Below are 21,498 nucleotides of genomic sequence, written 5' to 3' on the forward strand. Positions count from 1 at the left end.
GAAATGTTAACCTATGGATGGTAAGGACTGTAGTTTTATTATGATATTTGACCCGATGTGTAATCACAGCATTCTCCCTTCAATGCTTTTCTTATAGTTACCTGGCTGACCAGTGCTGGAGTGGAGGCTGTATCTACCTGATCATGCTGCGACGAGTCAAGCGAAAGGCTCCTCCCCCTCCCCATAATGTCAATGGCAGTGTCAATAGTCCTGTCAGCAGTGAGAGCTGTGAAGACCAGCTGCAGGACAGAGCTGCCTCTGAGTGCTCTGACAGCTCAGCAAACTGCAAACGCACACGCAAGTTTGGTGTCATATCACGTTCGCCCTTTAATCAAGACAACAGGGACAGTGCTGACTCAGAACTCCAGAGCTATTATAATGGTGACAACTCCTCTATTTCCACTGATGCAGAAATCAGTACTCAAGGTGAAGACTCAGGCTGCATCCTCTCCACACTTACACCCACAAAGGAAAGCCCAGGAACCTTTTCTCAGATGGGAACAAGTCTACACAGTGGAGGCACTGCCACCCTGCCTGCAAGGTGTCATAGTCAGCTGTTAGAAAGCAAAATCGATTCTTTCAGCAGTGAACCCTTAAGCCAGGTAAGACACACTGTTGACACAAAGGGCTCTGATTTAATGCAGAATTACACTAGGACAAGTGAGAGGTTATACTACTCACTTTCTATTTTCCACCTCTTTTCTGAAGACAAGGGACTGTATTCTGTATTGAGAGTAATGGTTTACGTATATGGGCAGCATCACAATACTTTCATACAGCAACTAACAGGTGAAGTGAATACTGTTGATCATCTCATTACAATACAATGTTCTGTTGGGAAACCTTCAGTTCTGGTATACGTGTGGAGGCTGCTTGGCTCGCACCATCCACACAAACACTGTTGCAGACCAAGTACCACCTGTCATGGCAGAGGCATCCATGGATTGGACTTGATCTGGCATGTCCCATGGATGCTTAATTGGATTGGCATCTCGGGGTTTTGAAGGTCAGGTCGATGACTTGAGCTGTTTTGGCATTGTTCCACCAGCACTTTTGGCAGTATTGAGTCAATGTCATGTTGATTTGCTCCAAGTTGAGCCAAGCCGCGCACACCCCACCTCCTAGTGGGCTGCAGTGACGTCTCAATACTGCAGCCAACCCGTAACAAGCACCCGTCTCCCCCTCAAACAGTTGTTTTGCAAATTGATACTCAACTCATGTCTGTGCAAGAAACCTTCGAGAAAGACATTTTTAAAAGTCAGTGTGTTCAGCTCTCATTACTTTTGTAGCTTCTGACTGAATCTCTTTAGTTTCTCTCATCCTGTTTGTACTAAAACATTTGCTGTGTTTTACTGTTTCATCATGTTCGCTTTCACCTGTAACAGTGTAATAGGAGTCATGTTTAGTTACTGCTGCTGAAAACACAAAATTTCCTGTAATGCTGCTTCATTACAAAAGCTTTTAAATGACCAAATAATGGGGGGCTTTTATTGTTAGGGTATATGAAACGTGTTTGTAACCACGTAAGCCACTCTATTAGTTGTGATTCTTCAATAGTACTGAGAGGAGCGAGAAAAGCGTGTCATTAGTTTAAGATGCACCTTTTAAGCAGGTAAGATTCAACAGCTGCTGAGAGCTGTCTACTGCAGCTCTGGCAAGCACACAGAACTTATCTCTATGGCAGCACCACAAGGTCCTGTCTAGAAGTCTAGTTAGCCAGCAGGTATGATACAAAGATCTGGCAGCTAACTCTGCAAGCAAGGGGAACACAAAACAAGTGAGTACAGAGCTACTAACTTTGCAAGGACCTATGGGAGTGGCCAGTTTCCTCCAACTTCTCAAAGGACACTGCACAGCAGGACATCATTGAAAACACAACCTTTCTCAGCCTGGCTCATCAGCTAAGGAACCGCCAGCATCTTTGTCCTCAAGGACTGGTAATGTGAAATATGCCTAGATAGCATACAGCATGATATAGCACGGCTAAACACAGTAGTGTTCATATTTTTGTTAAGTGTTAACAAAATGCATGTGTTAAATCTATACTGGACTGTTTGAGTGTTAATGTGACCTGTGTGTGGTCAGTTTATTGGTAGTTGACTTTGATACGCCGCTCAGTTGATGTTGGTTGAGCTAAGTTCATATAGACTCAGAGTGTTGCATGCAACTAACCAGCATTCCTAACCTGGCACCCCTATTTCAAATATTGAATATACAGATAGGTGTTATCTGCTATGCATTATTGCCTGACACACCTCCTCCGGTACCCCCTTTAAACTTAGTGGCATGTCAGTGACAAGGCTGTCTCCCTGCCATCCCACGCAGCTAGTCCTCATAAGTGTTATGAGGTGAACAACCAATGTTCCAACAAAACCACGGCATCGTTCCTCTACCGAGTAAATGATGGTTCTCCAGCCAGCTTCCTCGTACTCTGTGGTGAGATTGGAGTACTTCAGCCTTTTCCTCTCTGCGGCAGCCTCTATGCCCTCCACCCTAGGGACCGTTGGCACAGTCTTGGTGTCACTGACACCTTCCAGCCTGGGCTCTACGGGTGATCTCTTTGTGTTGCAGTCTCATAATCAACAGGTCAACTTCAGCTTGGGCTTTCCACCAGTGTGAACCTGGACGTCTGATTTCCTTACTGACTGGTCAGGGGACTCCCTCATCTCCAGCACTAGCCTGGATTTTTACTACTTGTAGCCCATGCCTATTGAATGTAGCGGCAGCCGTAGGATGTTCTTTTTGAAGAGACCAGTTTTCAGCTTCTGGCCTGATGGCAATCTGATTCCTCCCGCCATCTGTCTTGTTCCAGAGAGTATTACCTCAAAGGCAGCCACAAAGAGGATGAGGGGCATTGAGCATCCCATGGCGATGCCGACCTCCAACTGCTGCCAACTGGTTGTGAAGCCTTGGAGGATGAAGCCTATCTGTAGGTCCTTGAAGTAGTTGAAGACCAGGCTGCTGCTGATGTCAGGAATGTAGAAGAACTATGTGGCATAGCTGCCGTGTTGGCTAGGTCAAGCCAGATGACATGCATGTCTTTAGTACTACTGGACAGTTCTTGTAGAACTTGTAGGGTATCCTGTATGGACCCAGGGCTGCTGAGGCTCTGGCCTTTTTTCACAACCTCTCTGACTTTGCTGAGCTTGGAGTGGGAGGGTGTTCAACTGAGACAAGGGTGGGGTTGGACTATACTGATGTCTACTTCCAGTTCTCTGTTTATCTCCAGCCCCCCGTTCTTTGCTTCCTCCAGCAGCTTTCTGGCATACTGGAAGGGGTTCTTGAAGAAGTTGGCCTGTTCCTTCTCCCTCCTCTTCCTGCACTTCGGATGCTCTCCGCCCTCTGCAGATTGGCAAGTCTCTGTTCGATCTCCTCCCGTAGCACTTTGAGGCCTTCTTTCCTGCTTTGTGTTGCCTTCCTCCAGCTCTTTCGGAGTTTATGTTGGTGCACCAACTGTTCAACCTTTCTCGCCTTCCTTTTTTGCCTTGGCATAGAGGTTTTCTTGGTGGCGCTTGTGAATTGATCTCTGTTTCTTGTTTGATTTATGTTTTTGGAGGTAACGGGTGTGTAAACGGTCGGTCAACCAATCAGAAGTCTTCTCCTTTTATTGTTTGAGATGGTAACCCCTGAAACGTTTAATTATTAAAACACTGAGATTAACATGCTGGAAACACATATATGTCATCCACCATGACCAAACCAAAATATCAAAAACAAGCAATATGTGAACTGGGAGTTCATAAACAAAAAGAGAAGGAAACAAAGACACGAAATGAGAAATTAATGAAAAAAGGGTACTTCGTACTGATTTTAAAGGGTGCTGCAAAGGTAGAAGCATTTAATGTTCAGTCAGTTTGGTATGCAGGAAGATTAACGGCTCCACTGTAAAGAAAAGGGGGTCTTCAAAGTCCTATGTGTTTGTCTCGGGGCTGTTACCAAAAAGGGACTTCACACTGAGGTGTTACTTACAATCTGTTTGATGTTAGGGTCCAAAGACATTAAACAAACAGTCAATACCAATAAAAGATTGGCCCCAGATATTCTCACCAAAACTTTATTATAAATCATCTTGAGGCGTTAAGCTCGTCCTTCCGTGGGAGTGGGAAAGCTATCCCTTCTGGATTGCATCATACTGATATGTTTGTAGCTGCTAAGTGGGGAGGAATCATGTTTGTTTGGGTGTACCTGTAATTTTGCTGAGCTGGGTTTCACTACAATTATTAAATCTTAGTGGTTTGAAGTAATTGCAATAAATGCAGTTTGAAATGTCCTATGAAGTGTTTTACACATCTCTTTAATTAAGTCGATCTATGGTTCTGCAGTTGGTCTCTGGGGAAAATTAGCAGCAAGGATTACTGGCCACATCCAGCTAAGTAAATACACCCATGGTATAGAAGACAAAATTTGACTTTTATATGATCATTATTGAACTTGGATCACATACTCCATTATGCTGTCTACGTTCACTAATGATCTACTGCTTTTTGAAAGGGGTTTTAGTTTTTGTTAAGGTATGTCAAGCTTGTGTCGTGGATGATGGATATCCCTACGGTGGCCCTGAAGTGCAAATCACAACAGCAAATCAGAAAACACAACGGCAAATCAGAAAGCACAACAGCAAAACAGAAAACACAACAGCAAATCACAAAGCACAACAGCAAAACAGAAAACACAACAACAAATCAGAAAACACAACAACAAATCAGAAAACACAACGGCAAATCAGAAAACACAACAGCAAAACAGAAAACACAACAGCAAATCACAAAGCACAACAGCAAATCAGAAAACACAACAGCAAAACAGAAAACACAACAACAAATCAGAAAACACAACAGCAAAACAGAAAACACAACAACAAATCAGAAAACACAACAGCAAATCAGAAAACACAACAGCAAATCAGAAAACACAACAGCAAAACAGAAAACACAACAACAAATCAGAAAACACAACAGCAAAACAGAAAACACAGCGGCAAATCAGAAAACACAACAACAAAACAGAAAACACAACAACAAAACAGAAAACACAACAACCAAACAGAAAACACAACAACAAATCAGAAAACACAACAACAAAACAGAAAACACAACGGCAAATCAGAAAACACAACAACAAAACAGAAAACACAACAACAAAACAGAAAACACAACAAAACAGAAAACACAACAACAAATCAGAAAACACAACGGCAAATCAGAAAACACAACAACAAAACAGAAAACACAACGGCAAATCAGAAAACACAACAACAAAACAGAAAACGCAACAACAAAACAGAAAACACAACAACAAAACTGAAAACACAACAACAAATCAGAAAACACAACAGCAAAACAGAAAACACAACAACAAATCAGAAAACACAACGACATTAACCAAACCGGAAAAGGTAGGTACCCTCGGGCGACATGAATCGTCGCTGATTGGTCCGTCCTTTGAACCGGAAGGACAGGGTTTACATGTTTTCAAAACAAGAGCGCTGCCAGTGACGACATACATGCTGCTATTAAAGAATACTTTGATGACGAGACCAAATCACCGCAACTGTCAGCCCTCCTGACCGAGACTCAGTGAACTTTCCCCCCAGAAAACAGCCTCTCTCCCCGCAAGTGAAATATTCAGACAGCGTCCTGTTGACTGATGCTGATTATGTAATATGTAATTTAGACTGAAAAATTTAACTTTGTCACTTTCCAGGATGTTTGGTGGGTCGGGATCTCAATCACAACACATTATAACGGCATCCATATGATTATAAACAGTCAGCTGGTACATGTTCAGATCAGGAGGACACCGGGAAACACCTTGAAAAAAACACATACGTCATCATCATGAAGTGTACGTCACGCCTCCTTTAGAGCCGCAGCGCCGGCTTTCTGTGTGAATTAGCCTATACTCTGGTTCGTCTTTTACGCCGGAGCTGCTTGGTTCTGTGTGAGCAACCAACGGCGGAGAATTGGCGAACCGCTGCGGCGATAATGCGGCGTCTCTGTGTGATTTCAGAGCTTCCCCGCTGGACAAGCTTTTCTAAGATCTCATGATATGTCACTCCATTCATAAACATGTCATTAATTAGAGACATGTATGTCTCGAGTGAGGCCATTAGAACGTGGGACTCCAGTAGTCTACTGGGACTGGACCATAGACTGTACACAGTCAATGGACTGGACCGTGGGACGCTCAGACCGGTGTGTTGTTGCTCACCATGGATACCGAGCGAGTCCCTACACATTGCGCATGTGCAAAGCGTGGCCACACAGCAGAAATGTACCGTGGGAAATGGTATAACAATAACGGAAAATGTAAATTAGATTTATTATTTCGTTTTGGTTTCCTTGTTGATTATATTTTCCATTTTGGGCTGAAAATAGGAAAACAAACACCAGTTTTCAATGTTTGGTGCAAACACAAACACAGAAAAACGGAATAGGCTATTGACTCGTATTTTAGTTTTTCGTTTGCCACATTAAATATAATGGCATGATCAGATGATACACGGACCCATATACATGTCCTGCATCAAAATATTCTTTAATAGCAGTGTGTATGTCGTCACTGGCAGCGCTCTTGTTTTGAAAACATGTAAACCCTGTCCTTCAGGTTCAAAGGACGGACCAATCAGCCACGATTCATGTCGCCCGAGGGTACCTACCTTTTCCGGTTTGGTTAATGTCGTTGTGTTTTTTGATTTGTTGTTGTGTTTTCTGATTTGTTGTTGTTTTCTGTTTTGTTGTTGTGTTTTTTGATTTGTTGTGTTTTCTGATTTGTTGTTGTGTTTTCTGTTTTGTTGTTGTGTTTTCTGATTTGCTGTTGTGCTTTCTGTTTTGTTGTTGTGTTTTTTGATTTGTTGTTGTGTTTTCTGATTTGTTGTTGTGTTTTCTGTTTTGTTGTTGTGTTTTTTGATTTGTTGTTGTGTTTTCTGATTTGTTGTTGTGTTTTCTGTTTTGTTGTTGTGTTTTCTGATTTGCTGTTGTGCTTTCTGTTTTGTTGTTGTGTTTTCTGTTTTGTTGTGTTTTCTGTTTTGTTGTTGTGTTTTATGATTTGCCGTTGTGTTTGCTGATTTGCCGTTGTGTTTTCTGATTTGCCGTTGTGTTTTTTGATTTGTTGTTGTGTTTTCTGATTTGTTGTTGTGTTTTCTGTTTTGTTGTTGTGTTTTCTGATTTGCTGTTGTGCTTTCTGATTTGTTGTTGTGTTTTCTGATTTGTTGTTGTGTTTTCTGTTTTGTTGTTGTGTTTTCTGATTTGCTGTTGTGCTTTCTGTTTTGTTGTGTTTTCTGATTTGCCGTTGTGATTTCTGATTTGCCGTTGTGTTTTCTGATTTGTTGTTGTGTTTTCTGTTTTGTTGTTGTGTTTTCTGATTTGCTGTTGTGCTTTCTGTTTTGTTGTTGTGTTTTCTGATTTGCCGTTGTGATTTCTGATTTGCCATTGTGTTTTCTGATTTGTTGTTGTGTTTTCTGATTTGCCGTTGTGATTTGCACTTCAGGGCCACCGTAGATATCACATTAATTAAACCTAAATAATGTTTCAGTAAAGATTATTATATAGCTCTAGAAACAGAATGACATCTGGTGAAATAAAAAGTAAACAATGAGATAAATTGACATACAGTTGTTATACCAATCTGTCACGAAAATGGGAACACCTGCAAGACTTTACAAATATTTTACATTACAGTGTCCTGGTGCAGGTGTAGCAGCCCGGTGTTCAGCAGTTAGATTTGTGTAGAGATGTTTTAGAGGATAAATAGGATCATCACCCTGCAACAACTGGTATGAGGAAACCAGAGAGAGTAATGGGATAGTGGTTTGGCATGTGGGTCAGGGGATTGAGACAGACAGCTGGTGTATTGTCCCAGCACATCACAGGGATTGTAAATGAAGATTAATGTCTGTAGCTAGCATGTTTGTGCCCTAGATGAAGATGTCCACTGTTATATAAATCCTTCTAGGCTCACAAGTCATTAAAATGGCTGATTAAGCTGTGAGTAGTGGCAGTGCAGAAGTTCAAGAATTAGGGCCCTATTTTAATTGCACAAGCACAACGGCCAGCACAGCGTGGTAGATCTTGCCATGCTAGTGGCTCTGTGAGGCTCACAGTGACTAAAATGCTGATGTTCTGCTAATTAGCAAAAAATAAAGTACAGCTGAGCCTTGATATACTTAATATACTAAAAGACAACATGATACTAAAAGACAACACCCACCACAATCTGCCTACCCTGCTGCCATCTGGCAAAAGATACAGAAGTATCTGCTGCCATACCACCAGACTACAGAGCAGCTTCTGTCCTCAGGCTGTGAGACTCCTCAATTCATCCTCCATACTCCACTCTATAGAATAGTTTTTTGTTTTTTTTGTTTCTCTTATGTAGCTTAAAGGGCCTTAATCTCATCCCGTCTTACTACCCTGACAGTCAAATAACCCTTTAACATTTAATGGGAATGTTATTAGTCTTGCAGGTATTTGGTTATATAGATAAATATTGGCTGAATTAAATGTTTGACCTGTTGGTCAAGCTAGATAAAAATATTTTTGGCTTACTTTTCTCTCTAAAGCAAAACTACTAACCTAATGATGACGCTTGAGTCAGGGGATCACCCGGTTTAAAAGGATTCATCTGTACAAAACTTTGTCCCAGTTGATCTAGTAGATATTTCGCAGAGTAAAAACATTGTCCTACTGGTGGCACTACCGGAAAAGTCACCAAAAGTTTGGGGGTCACCAAAGTGATAACATTTACAGTAAAATCCCAACATAACATCCAGACATTGGATTACCAAAATCAGTAGGATTCAGTCTGCGGGGACTTTATACATCTGTATCAGATTTAATGGCATCCAGTAGCGGTTGAGATGCCTTCCTGGTCATTTTAGTGTTGGGCACTTAAAAGACGACATCACATTAGCCCCATTACGCCTTAGATGGCAGGACGGGACACTGTTTCACGCACTGTTGTGTGTGTACACAACACACCTCTTACCCTTCCAGAATGCCGGCATTCTATTTGAAATCAGACTCTGAGGCAGCATTATGCTGGCTTTGTTTAGTTCAGTGTGTGGTTCAGTGGATGCTTGTTGTGGCAGTATTGTGGGATCTTTGTGTTAAAAGGGCTATTGTCATATCTACTCCACTGGGCAGAATTGAGCCTATATATATATATATATATATATATATATATATATCTCCAATGTAGGCTCAGTGGTAGCAAACTGATACAGACATCTTTAGTGTCACAACATTTCTGTTTCATTAGTATTTACCACATAATAGAGTTTTTTAAGCACACCTCAACAATAATTACAATACTTCTGGGATCATTTAATGGCAATAGTGGATTATAGTTAAAGTGGCTGTGTGACTGAAAATGTATAAACTGATGAGGTAAATGTTGGATTTCTGGCTTAATTGATTAATGGATTCCTTGCAGCAACACATTTTTCAGTTAAGAGGTAACTTAACAGAAACTATTTCCTGGAGCAGGTAGCATTTTTTTTCTCTGTCAGCACCACATAAGATCTGGTCTACACCACAAGCTCTGGTTTTTACTTCATGTTTACACTGGGTGTAGGATGGGTGATGAGCAAAGCAGCCATTGCAGCTTCACCCCTACATCATTGCCTACACAGGATGCATTCAGTCACAGTATTGGGTGTCGGTCACCCTTATTTTGGCAGCACCAAAAGTCCATCGAGTTAGTTGGCAGTCTGACAAGGAATCCGATGCAATGTGATAATGATTATAAAAGTTCTTCATTGTATCATGTATAAACCAACACATTTTGACCCAGAGGAGTCTTCATCAGGGCATACAGTGCAATAAGGACAAGTGCTCTGTATAAAACTCATCAAGTGGTTGTTTTTATTTGAGCTTTTTGATCATGTGTATTATATATTATATTTGACTGTAACTCAACCCTGTCTAATACATTTTGTTTGTTTGTGCTCTTTTTTGTAGGCCAGAGAGGGCAACTACATCTGGAAGATGCATATGGTGAAGGGCCAGGAGGGGTTAGGCATACAGATAACAGGGGGGCGGGGCTCCAAGCGCTCTCCTCACGGCATCATCATTGCTCATGTAGAGGAGGGGGGCGCCATTCACAGGTACAGTCCTAATGATGTCCATAAAAAAATCAGGTGCAGCTGATACTCCAATATCTCTACCTGAACTCCACAGAGCATGTTTAAACATCAATACAGCACAATAATAATCTGTTCCTGGTTGACTTATCAAGTATTTCGAAATTAAATATAAAGTTTTTTTCTTGTGTGTAACTGATATTATGTGTCAAACATTTATTTATGAAAGGAATAATTTGCTGAGTACTGACACATTTTTTTTAGGAATTCAATGGTTTGTAGACACTCACCCACACAACAACATACTGTATTTACCACAACTACAAATGTTTTTCTGTCTTTAACTGACAAAACCAGCTGTTCACATTTAGTTGCATTGCAGTGACTGTTATACTTTTTATAAACTGTACTGTGCTTAGCACAAATAAAGAAATTAAGGCCTACATTTGCTATTTTGCTAATTTCATGGGCCTGATTATTTTTTTTCCCCTCACCAAGAAGCTTATGTTTTCAGTCTTGTTTGTTAGTTTGTCTTGCTTATCTGGATAGCGAAATTATGATAAATAATAAAATGTATTAACAGATCATAATATAATTAGGTTTTCGGTTATTGATGTGTGCAATATTTTTACTACTTAACCTGTTAAGAACTAGCCTCTAGTTTGTGTCTCTGCTCGATATTTTTTTTTTTCAGCTACAGGGACATTTGAATAATCAAGGTATCATAATAAAGGGAACTATTTGTTAAGATGTATTTATGTATATATGTAGTATATATGTTGCTGGTTCCGAGTAAATTAAGTTGGCATACAGCGTGAATTAAAGATTTTTTAAGAAAATTACAATTTTAAAATGAATATCCCTGAGGAATGATGCAACTGCAGCTCCCAATCTCTAGCAAACCACAGCAAAACATCTGAACATTACCTCTGCTAACTAGTATGCTAATAAAGCAAATCAGAACAAAATTAGAGAGATTTTAGTACAGAGCACTCTGGCAGAATTTTCACGTGTGTGTGTGTGTGTGTGTGTATAAGTGGTCAGTATATGTAAATGCTTGTGCTTGAATATATGTGTGTTTCAGGGACGGTCGTCTTCAGGCTGGTGATGAGTTGCTGATGATTAATGGTCAGTCTCTGGTGGGTCTTACTCATCAGGAGGCTGTTACTATCCTTCGCTCCACTACTGGTCTGGTCCAGCTAGTGGTGGCCAGCAGGGTAAGTGTACACTGGGGAATGTGGAGGCCATACCCCAGAAACACATTTCTTCAAATTTGGCACAAAAGTCCAGTTGGACTCAAGGATGAACTGATGAGAATTTTGTTGTCAGAGGTGAAGGTCAATGTGACGGCACAAAACAAATTTCGCACATAACACAAGTCATATGATGATTCCAAAAAACACAAAAGACACAAAAGTCTAATAGGATAAAATGATGAAGTGATGACATTTTGTATCCATAAGATAAAAACTTTGACACTGTGACATTATAATATTATTTATCACCATAGCTCAGGAACAGCAACTTGCTACTTCCTTTACTGTGGAAAGAAATCTGACTCACTTTGGTTTGGGTTTTTGTGGATAGCCACTGAGTTCACTGAAAGAGAAGAACCATAAAACAGAGAACTTTGGCCAAGTTTCAGGTCGGGGAGTTTGGAGTTTGGGGAAATTACATTGACTTGCTTTTTCATTGACTCGCTCAAGACATACCGTCTCTCTCTCTCACTCTCACTCTCACTCTCACTCTCTTTCTCTCTCTCTCTCTCTTTTTTTTTCACACACACACACTCACACTCATAATGTTCCTTCTGTTCCTGCAGGAGGAATCGGACGTGGGTTTCGAGCGCTTCCCATCCACCAGCCTGCCAGACCTAGTCAGCACCTGCAATTCCTCGTCCTTTCTGTCTCAGACTGCTCCCCCTCCTTCACCCCAGACCTCCAACTGCAGCACCAGCCTGCATAACCCTCACCTGGTACGCATAGATAATATGTACAATATGTTCATGTGCCTGTTTTTGTGTGTGAGTGTTTCACTGTAGCACTTACATTTTAAACTGCTCCTATCAATAGCAGCAGTCTGTCTTAGAATTAGTAACCAACTGGAGGGTAGTTAGTCATTTGGGCAGAGGTCATGGTTACAGCCAGCCAAGCACTATCTTCAGCTCCTCCTGGATTTCAGAATTCAGAATATTATTATTTCTGCATACTCTGAATTTGAATGGGAGCAGCTGTAACACAAACAATTTCCCCTAAGGGATAATAAAGTATTTCTGATTCTGATTTGAAATGCTTGCAGTGGGTTCTGGGTCTGTCCTGGTCTATATGTCCAGATTAGCTCCAGATGGAGGCGTCAGGATGCATTCTGATCACAACTGCCTGCTTTCAGTATAACAGAGCAGCAACATCTGTTCATCTGGTGATAGTACAGGGCTCATACACCAAGGTCTATACTGTACGTTCAGTGTCAACATGTAAAGACGGTCCTTGCTAAAAGTAGATCATGGCCTGAAATAAGTCCTGTACTAGTAGAAGTTAAATGTTATCAAATGAAAGGCAATCTATTCATGAAAATTAATGAAATAAATATTGTCTGTGTGTTTTTGTCCTTATAGCTGACTAACCTGGAGAAACTAGAAGAACAAAGTCAGGGAGAGGCACCCAAGGGATCCTGCTGCAGTCCCACACCTGTAAAGCTTTGCAACAGATCCCAAGGTTGGTACTTCCCGGAAACAGATTATTCACCAACACCAAAGTGTTTTTAGAATAGAAAAAATGCTTCGACAGTATCTCTAAGCTAGGTACTCCAAGTGTTGTTATAGTTTGCTGTTTTTGTTATTATTATATTATCATTATTGTTGTACAGTCTGATGGCAGCAGTTACAAGGTAGCGTCTGAAGTGGGGTAAAATGAACCAGCAGCTGAATGAGCTGCCACAGCTCATCGTAAAGGGGGTGAGAGGAGTTACCTAGGATGGTTTTGATATATCGTCCTCTTTGTCCCTGCCTCCAGACTCTCAGACATACTGTGGCCAGCCTGTGAGGTAGTCCAAGATCCAGGATGCAGTGTCAGGGTACAGTTGCATTGTCAGAAGCGTATCCCTTAGAAGGCAGGACTGGATGGTGTTTAAAGCACTGGAGAAGTTGAAGAACATGACTCTGGGCCCTGTTTAAACAATCTATGGTGCATGGTCTTAAGGGCATGGTGCAAGTAAGTTTAGGGCGTGTCCAACTCCCTTTTGCTAAGGTGCACGGCGAAAGTTGTTGAGTTCAGTCTCCTAATTAGTTATGGTTTTGTTTTGGGTGTAACTTAAATTAAGCCAATCTTAGTGTTATCTCCCATTCCCTTTAAAAGCCAGGTGCAGCAGGACCTGGTAATATTAATTATATTGCCTGCAGTGATCCTCAGCTGCAAAAATGATATGTGTGGCTATCTCTCCCTTAACGTTTGCATTTTGCACATGAGAATAAACAGAATAAACTTAATTAATAAAAACCTCCTGACTTGCCGACAGGCTCGGTTAGTATTTCACGTTCATAAGTGTTCTGTGCTCTTCTACACATCAAAAGGTCACACACACACAGTTCAGATTCATACAGTAAAATAGTTTGGTGTGAAGCAGCCATTCTCCTGATAAATTCTGAGATCCTGTCTGAAAATATTTATTTCAGAAGCTAAAAGTTTCATTCTGTTTCCTTTGGAGTGTTTCCTCTGTCCTTCCAACTTTATAACTATAGCTTTTAGTTTTGCTGCTTAAATGCGCAATGATATTTGTGACAGTGACATTACTGCATGCATGGAAACATTTGAAATAACTGATAGCAGCCTCTCTAATCATAGGATTAGAGTGTACAAGTGTTGTGAATCTGCCTGTGTAGGTGCGTCTTACTGTCTGAAAAACACTGCACCATTGACTTTAAACCTGCCTTTTTTGGTCCATGGGGCAGCCACTTTCTGCTGCCTAAAGATAGCAATGTGCCATCAGTGCACCTGACCACACCTCATTTAAAGACCAACACACCCAGGGACGCACAGGTACATTTGCTATTTACACAATCTAGGCACTTGGCATGAAAATGCAACAGTCTAAAACTAGCAAAGACAGGCTGTGTGCCACTGTAAGAGGCTGAACACACCGGATAGATTGAAATTAAAACTGCATGGTTTATAGCAGGGGCAGAGGCAGGTGGGGTTGTGATGCAATGCCATCCAGTGTCATAAAGGTGTTGGGTAGGGATGAGGTGAAGGGTGGTACTGTCCCTTGAATTTATGGATTTTCTGAGAGAAGGGGAGGTAACCATGTTATTAGTTACCTGCAGAGGTGCAAATGGCAGCACAGATGATGGCTGACATTGTGATGGAAGCAATAAATATTTCTGTAGGGGTGCTCCAACAAGTACAAGGTGTGTTCCCAACGTTCAATTTGGACCCTAGTATTCTGCAAGTTATCTTCACAGTACAACGTGCATTGAAGTAAAAGTTTATGGATGTAACACTATATGTGATATTATCCTGATGGGCTGGACCATCCCAGGAATAAAAGAGTCGGAATAAGAGCCATGCTTATCCAGCTTGGTTTAAGATAAGATAAGATAAGATAAGATAAAATAATCCTTTAGTGATCCCCAGAGGGGAAATTCAAGTGCTGTAGCAGCACAAAGACAAAGGAGCAAATGGGTAAGCGCAAATAAATATTGTAATAGGATAGATAAATATACCTACAAATAAAATGTAAAAAATAGGAGGTAACTACAATTGTCATATAAAGAACAAGGGTTAAGGCTGCTCCTGGCTAAGGTCTGGTCGCAGTAAAAGGAAATGGACAAATTGGGACTCTGGCTGGTGAAACAACATGAAATCAGAGATTGTTGTGTGCCCACAGAGACCTGTCTCCACTACAACATCTCAGATCAAGCTTTTGCACTCAATAGGGTGGACCATGTTCTGAGCTGACTGCAGCAGGATGAGGATAGGTGGACTCTCTCAAAGTTGGACAGTGTTTCCCAGATATCGAACTTTTGATATGAAGATGTCGACCATATTATCACCACCATATTGCTGCTGTTTAGCCACATACACCCTGACACAGATTTAAAAGATCTACTATGTGTTTATATACATTTGTATTTAAATAACTGTATTTTATTTCTGTAATTTGTGGAACATGAACGAGTTAATGAACTTTTATTACTTCATGCAACCCTGTGTTATATAATGACGAATAAATTGCCTTGTACCTTGTAATATCTGATATAAGTTATTTGGAACAACGAAAAACTGAAATCACCGCCTTTGTTCAGAAGAATGTTTTTCCTGTCTCAGGGGAGAATAGTCGCCTGGAATCAGTGGGCGAGGATGATGAGCTGTTTGTGGAGAATGGTGTAAGCAGCTGTGTGATGGAGAAGCCTCCCCCTGGCCGACGCAAACACTCCTTACCTCAACAACTGGATACTACTGGAGTGAGACAGGTTAGTGAATGCCTCACTTTGTTCTTAACGCAACTCAAAATTAAAGATGTACATAAAGAACATATATTGTACCCTGAATTAGATATTTTCTAATAAAATATGGAAAAAAAGATGAGCTTCGGATTCAAACTTGAACATTCACCGTCGTCTTTTATACCATTTGTGTGTAGCTTTCGCTGTATGCTTAGCGCCATTGTCTTGCGGGACAATAAATCTTCTCCCAAGTCGTAGTTCTCTTGCAGACTGAATCAGGTTGTCCTCCAGGATTTCCCTATATATTGCTGCATTCATTTTACCCTCTACCTTTACAAGCCTTCCAGGGCCTGCTGCGGAGAAGCATCCCCGCAGCATGATGCTGTCACCTCCATGCTTCACAGTGGGGATAGTGTGTTGTGTGGTGATGTGCAGTGTTTGTATCCGCCAAACATAGCGTCTAGTCTGGTGGCCAAAAGGCTCCATTTTGGTTTCATCAGACCAAAGAACCTTCTTCCAGTTGACCCTGGAGTCTCCCACATGCTTTTGGATACACTCTAGTCCAGATCTAATGAGCTTTCTTCAACAGTGGCTCTCTCTTGCCCACTCTCCCATAAAGCTTTGACTGGTGAAGAACCCAGGCAACAGTTGTATGCAGAGTCTCTCCCAGCTCAGCTGCTGAAGCCTTTAACTCCTTCAGAGTAGTCATAGGTGTGCTCCTTTAATAAAACATTGTGCTGCTTCCCCTAATGTTTGAGGATTGTCACATGACCATTATGTTCTATAAATTCACAAAGTTGCGTTTTTATCTACGTTATCTATTCCAGTTCTTCAGTCTGAAGCTCTCTGTTATAAAATGCAACACTGTGGCCTGTATAAGGCTGTATTTGAATGAGGCCTCATGGGGTTATGACCTTAGCAAATTTGATGATGTTGTGTAACTACTCATCTCCAAATTTGCTTTAAGCTCTTACTTTATTGTGTACTGTAAAAAGTCTGTGCTAAGCTTTTACAATGATCAGCACTGCAACATTGTGAATTGAGATCAATAATCACTCTCCTCTAGGGTATTTTCAGGGATCGAATGATTCACAGTTAATAATTTGTGAGAACATTAAGAGAAATGAATAACAAAAATATAAACGATTGAACCAAGAAGGAACCAAGAGTAGTCTAATACTTGATCTCAAATCACTGGTGATGTATTATAGGGTGATAGGTAACAGTGCATATTATAGTATAGCTTTTGCTCTGTGTAGGAAACAAACAACCAAACTCCTAATCTGAATGCATGCGCATATCCTAAAAGAAGGCTACACGTACTGACATAGATGCATGTGGCATGTGGTGTGTGTGTGTATACCTCTATACACACACACACACACACACACACACACACACACACACACACACACACACACACACACACACAAAACCTGATCAAAGCCTTGTCACTCACTCTGCCCTGACTGTCATGACAACAGTGTCAAGGAGAGCCTCACTAATTACTGTATTAATAAGAGGTTAATTGTGCAAAGGAAATAAAATAGAGGGGGACAGCACTCAGAAGCCCAGCCACTGGCTGTGTGGGTGATTCAGAGATACAGAGAGGCTGGTGCTCATGACAGCGCAGGATGTAAACATAAATAGCATCAACCTCAGCTAAGATGTACTGTATCGTTAGATAGCTTAGTCAGTTGGCTGGCGAGTGTAGTTTGGCAGAAAGAAAACAGTCCCTACACAGAGCGGCTCACAAAAAGGTCTGTGAATTATCCTGAATAATCAGGTCATGATTTCTGAAACAAAGACATTGCTGTTTCATTTTTCAAATATATTTAGTCTGTCTTTGGTTTGAACTTTGTGCTTTAAGTGCCACATGCCAATTGTCTTCTAACGGTAGTTTTATATTCAAGACATCCCTGCAGCTGATACCTCCGAAAATCTGCAACTCATACAAAACAATTATCGCTGTATGAATAACTATGTTGTTTTTACAAAGTAATGTGTCCGACTGTTTATTGCTTTTTATTTCATCTCTCTTTTAGGAATATCACATAATTAAGAAATCTGCCCGCTCCCTGAGTACCATTCAAGTTGAGTCTCCATGGCGACTGGCACAGCCATCCATTATCTCCAGTATAGTCCTGATGAAAGGCCAGGGCAAGGTGAGTGCCCTCCTTTGACATGTATGTATGAATAAAGCTCAGAGAAAATACTCTGAATATGTGTTCATAAGCACACAATAACAGATGCGTGTGTGTTTGTACAGCTACAGTGCACAGTTGACAGCCCACATGACAAAGTCAGATCTCTCTAATGGGATAAAGGTAGCGAAAATACAGCAAATACAACAGCACCCAAATAAAAACAGTGAATAGATGTGTCGAAATCTGAGAGGGAACGCTGACCCCTGCTGTTGCAGTCCGGCCAAAAATAGGGAGACTCTAGTGTTGTATGCACCCCTGGTGACATAATAACGTAATAATTTTTCAAGGGCACTGGCCAATGAAACACTAAGACTCGAATGCCTGGACCAACAGACCATTCACTCAGACACAGACAAACGTGTTTTTAGGGCTGGACCCGCTTTCGTGGTCCAACCGAAAATATACTGAAATGGAAAGGAAAGAAAGAAAAAGATGAAAAAAAAGCTCCTTTCCTTTGGCAGTTAGGATGGTATCCTGTTCTGTCGTGTTTCACAGCCATTAACATCAAGCAAAACACATAATCAATGCAAACAGACTCCACAGGCTAGTCCTGTCTGACATTATTTGTGATGTAACTTTTATAGGGCCTAGGATTCAGTATTGTTGGTGGGCAGGACTCGGCACGAGGTCAGATGGGGATTTTTGTCAAAACCATTTTCCCTCATGGAGCTGCAGCAGCCGATGGACGACTGAAAGAGGGTAACCATTCCTTTTCATTCTGTTTTACTGAGTAAAGGAAAGTAAAATGTCTAGTATAAGAGAAACAGTCATCTTCAGTATATTGACACTTTTGCTGAACACCCATCTCAGTCTAAATGTATGCTTCCCTGTGTAGGAGATGAGATTCTGGAAGTGAACGGAGAGTCCCTTCAAGGACTCACACACCAACAGGCCATCCAGACCTTCAAGGTGGACTACTGTTCACAATATGTCCTGTCTAACTGTGTTATTAAAAACTGTTAAATCTTACACGGAAAGCTGGAGAAAATAGGCTGTAGCATACAGAATGTCAAACTTCAAATGATTGAGATGAAATACGCTTTGACATATTTCAAAATGTGTTTGACTAGTATGTGTCTATTAATGCTCAAAGTGCTGCGTGCCCACAAGTGAACTGACTTGATCACATATTTTGGTAAAGAAACCAAGCACTTTTTTAGTTGTTTTAGGAAAAATCATTCTAAGCTCAACAAGTAAAAGCTGAAGCTATTTTCATCTCTACTTCCTTAACATTGAAACTGTTAACACTGATTTATATTTTTCCAACAGCAACTGAAAAAAGGTGTTGTGACACTGACGATTCGAACTCGTCTGCGCAGTCCCAGCCTGACACCTTGTCCGACCCCCACCCTGCTCAGCCGCTCCAACTCACCCAACTCTAATACCAGTGGAGGCACACCTGTCCCCTCAGGGTATGAAGAGGCTGATAGCCGCCGGGGCCCTGGTCCTGGTCCAAAAGACTGCATCATTATGGAGGTCACGCTTAACAAAGGTTAGCTGACTTCATGATTTGACTGTTTGGAGATGTCCTCAGGTGTCTCTTCCTGGCACCAAGGAAAGAGGAAATTTGAGGTGCGCTCTTCATTAAAAGTATTAAAACAAGCAGCAAGAAACATAATTGAAATTTTACAGGACTTTTATTTAACATACACAGGTCAAGCCAACAAATGGTATAACAAGGTTCCAGGATGCAAACAGATAAAATTGATCACAGACATGTGTGATCAGCTGTGAAAAAGGTGCACAACTCTGCACAAAATATATTGACACCCAAATATTCCAGAAATATGACACCATGGGCATTAATCTCCTGCTATAACATCCTTCTCTCAAAGGTTTTCCATCAAATGTTGGAAGCTGGCTGAAGGAATTTCTAAGGGTCCCAAAGCAAGAAACACAGACTCGTACCAAATATATATGGCGTATATATCCTCGTACTTGGGTATATACAGTATTTGGTATATAGTATATGCTTAAATCTAAGTAGGCTGTGTCATAGGCAACTGGATTTGTTTCAGTGTCTTGAAGACATTTCACCTGTGTCCTCTGATTAGTTTGAACTGAAGAAGCCTCTTGGATGAGAGGTGAGACGTGTTCAAGAAACTGAAACAAGTCCATTTGCCTACGATACAGCACTTAGATTTACCATGACCTGGATGACTGAGAACCTTCATCAACAGTATATGATTAACTGTTTTCTGTGGCTGTAATAACACCCCCCCCCCCCCCCCCGAATTACATATTTGTCTGTCATACTTTAGAAGAGGTTCATGTACTATTTTTGCAGTGATGGCTAATTTACTTTTGGAGAACACTGCTTTTCTGATGCATGTTGACTTTTTCAGAGCCTGGTGTTGGTTTGGGGATCGGCGTTTGCTTTCTGACCCTGGAGAACTCTGCTCCTGGCATCTACATCCATAGTCTGGCATTGGGATCTGTGGCAAAGATGGATGGCAGGCTAAGGTAAAAATTTCAGGCTCATCTTTGACCTTGACACTGATCGTTAATATGTACTTGTTCTGAATGAAATTACCAAATGAGCAGCATACAGAAGTATGAGCTCGCTGATTGAAATGTGTGTTAATCATTTATGAGTCAAATCATGTTAACATACAAGCGTATATGTGTGCATTTATGTTGGGGTGTGTACAAAGAGAGGTCTTTTGATAGTGCTGTGCTGACACCTGTGCTTCTCTGTGAAGTCGAGGAGATCAGATACTAGAGGTGGATTCAGTCAGTCTTCGTCATGCTGCTCTCAGTGAGGCCTATGCCATCCTCAGTGAATGTGGCCCTGGACCAGTCAGTCTCATTATAAGCAGGCACCCTAATCCCAAGGTAAGAGGATGTCTGTCGTTTTTTATATTGACTAAAAGATATTCAAAATCTATCTTGTACTGTATAAGAGCCGAATAATCTGTCAACAACCTGAACTCTTGCAGGTTGAATTCAAAAGCTCACCAGGAAGTGTCCCTAAAGGTACATGCAGCATGTCAAAGGAATCCATAGTCTTGTTGGTTTACTGAAAAATAAATAAATAAATGAATAAATAAAAAAATAATACATTACAGACTTGATCTCTCACTCACTTTTTCACATCAAAAGTCACAGAAGTGGTTATGTGAAAATTAGTTTTATATATATGTGTAAGGTTTGTACTCATACAACCTCAATTCAGAAAAAGTTTGTATGCTGTGTAAAACTTAAATAAAGAACAGAGTGAAAGCATTTGCAAACAAACTGACAGCAGTGTTCTGAAGTGTTAGTAACATCCTTTTATACATTCATGTGTTTGAAAAAGTAGTGAACCTCCCCCCACCCTTGCTGGTGAATGACTGAGCCTTTCCAGGATGCCCCGTTCATACCCAATCATGATGCTATCATCTGTTACCATTAAACCTGTTAACTCTGTTTTTTGTGCATTCTGCCTATAGGTGGCGTTGTTCAGTCAATTTCAAGTCAGTTCATGGACTGAACAACCTAATAAATATGGGGAAGATGAAATGACAATGAATTATACAGTGACACAGTCTGTAATTGATTTACGATCCAAAGTTTTTATCAGTTTAACTCTAGCATCTTTTTTCTTGTTGTCCTTGCTCATGGTAAACTGCTTTTCAGTCTTATTTCTATTCCTACCTGTTTGCTGTCGTTGTACCTGCTCAGTATCTTAAAGTCTCAGTCTTTCAGTTTCAAATAAGTCTTTTATTATATTTGTGTATGGTTCCAGTGTGGCCATGGTGTCAATTCACTGACTTACAATCACTGCGTGA

The 21,498-nt window shown here is 40.9% G+C and overlaps 1 protein-coding gene across 2 annotated transcripts in view; it reads left to right on the plus strand.

The window, feature by feature from the left end:
• The window catches only part of pdzd2 (PDZ domain containing 2), an 83,774-nt gene that overhangs the window by 43,845 nt on the left and 18,431 nt on the right, over positions 1–21,498 (plus strand). For both annotated transcript variants that reach the window (XM_084360483.1, XM_084360484.1), the window contains exons 4-15: positions 98–602; positions 9,960–10,105; positions 11,166–11,298; positions 11,904–12,056; positions 12,696–12,795; positions 15,403–15,548; positions 17,567–17,686; positions 18,313–18,427; positions 18,564–18,637; positions 18,998–19,220; positions 20,074–20,191; positions 20,431–20,563. In XM_084360483.1, the coding sequence (XP_084216609.1) occupies positions 98–602; positions 9,960–10,105; positions 11,166–11,298; positions 11,904–12,056; positions 12,696–12,795; positions 15,403–15,548; positions 17,567–17,686; positions 18,313–18,427; positions 18,564–18,637; positions 18,998–19,220; positions 20,074–20,191; positions 20,431–20,563 (1,966 nt within the window). The remainder of the gene's footprint in view (positions 1–97; positions 603–9,959; positions 10,106–11,165; positions 11,299–11,903; positions 12,057–12,695; positions 12,796–15,402; positions 15,549–17,566; positions 17,687–18,312; positions 18,428–18,563; positions 18,638–18,997; positions 19,221–20,073; positions 20,192–20,430; positions 20,564–21,498) is intronic.

The sequence above is a fragment of the Pagrus pagrus genome (genome assembly GCF_965226575.1).
Source record: "Pagrus pagrus genome assembly, chromosome: 8".
NCBI lineage: Eukaryota > Metazoa > Chordata > Actinopteri > Spariformes > Sparidae > Pagrus > Pagrus pagrus.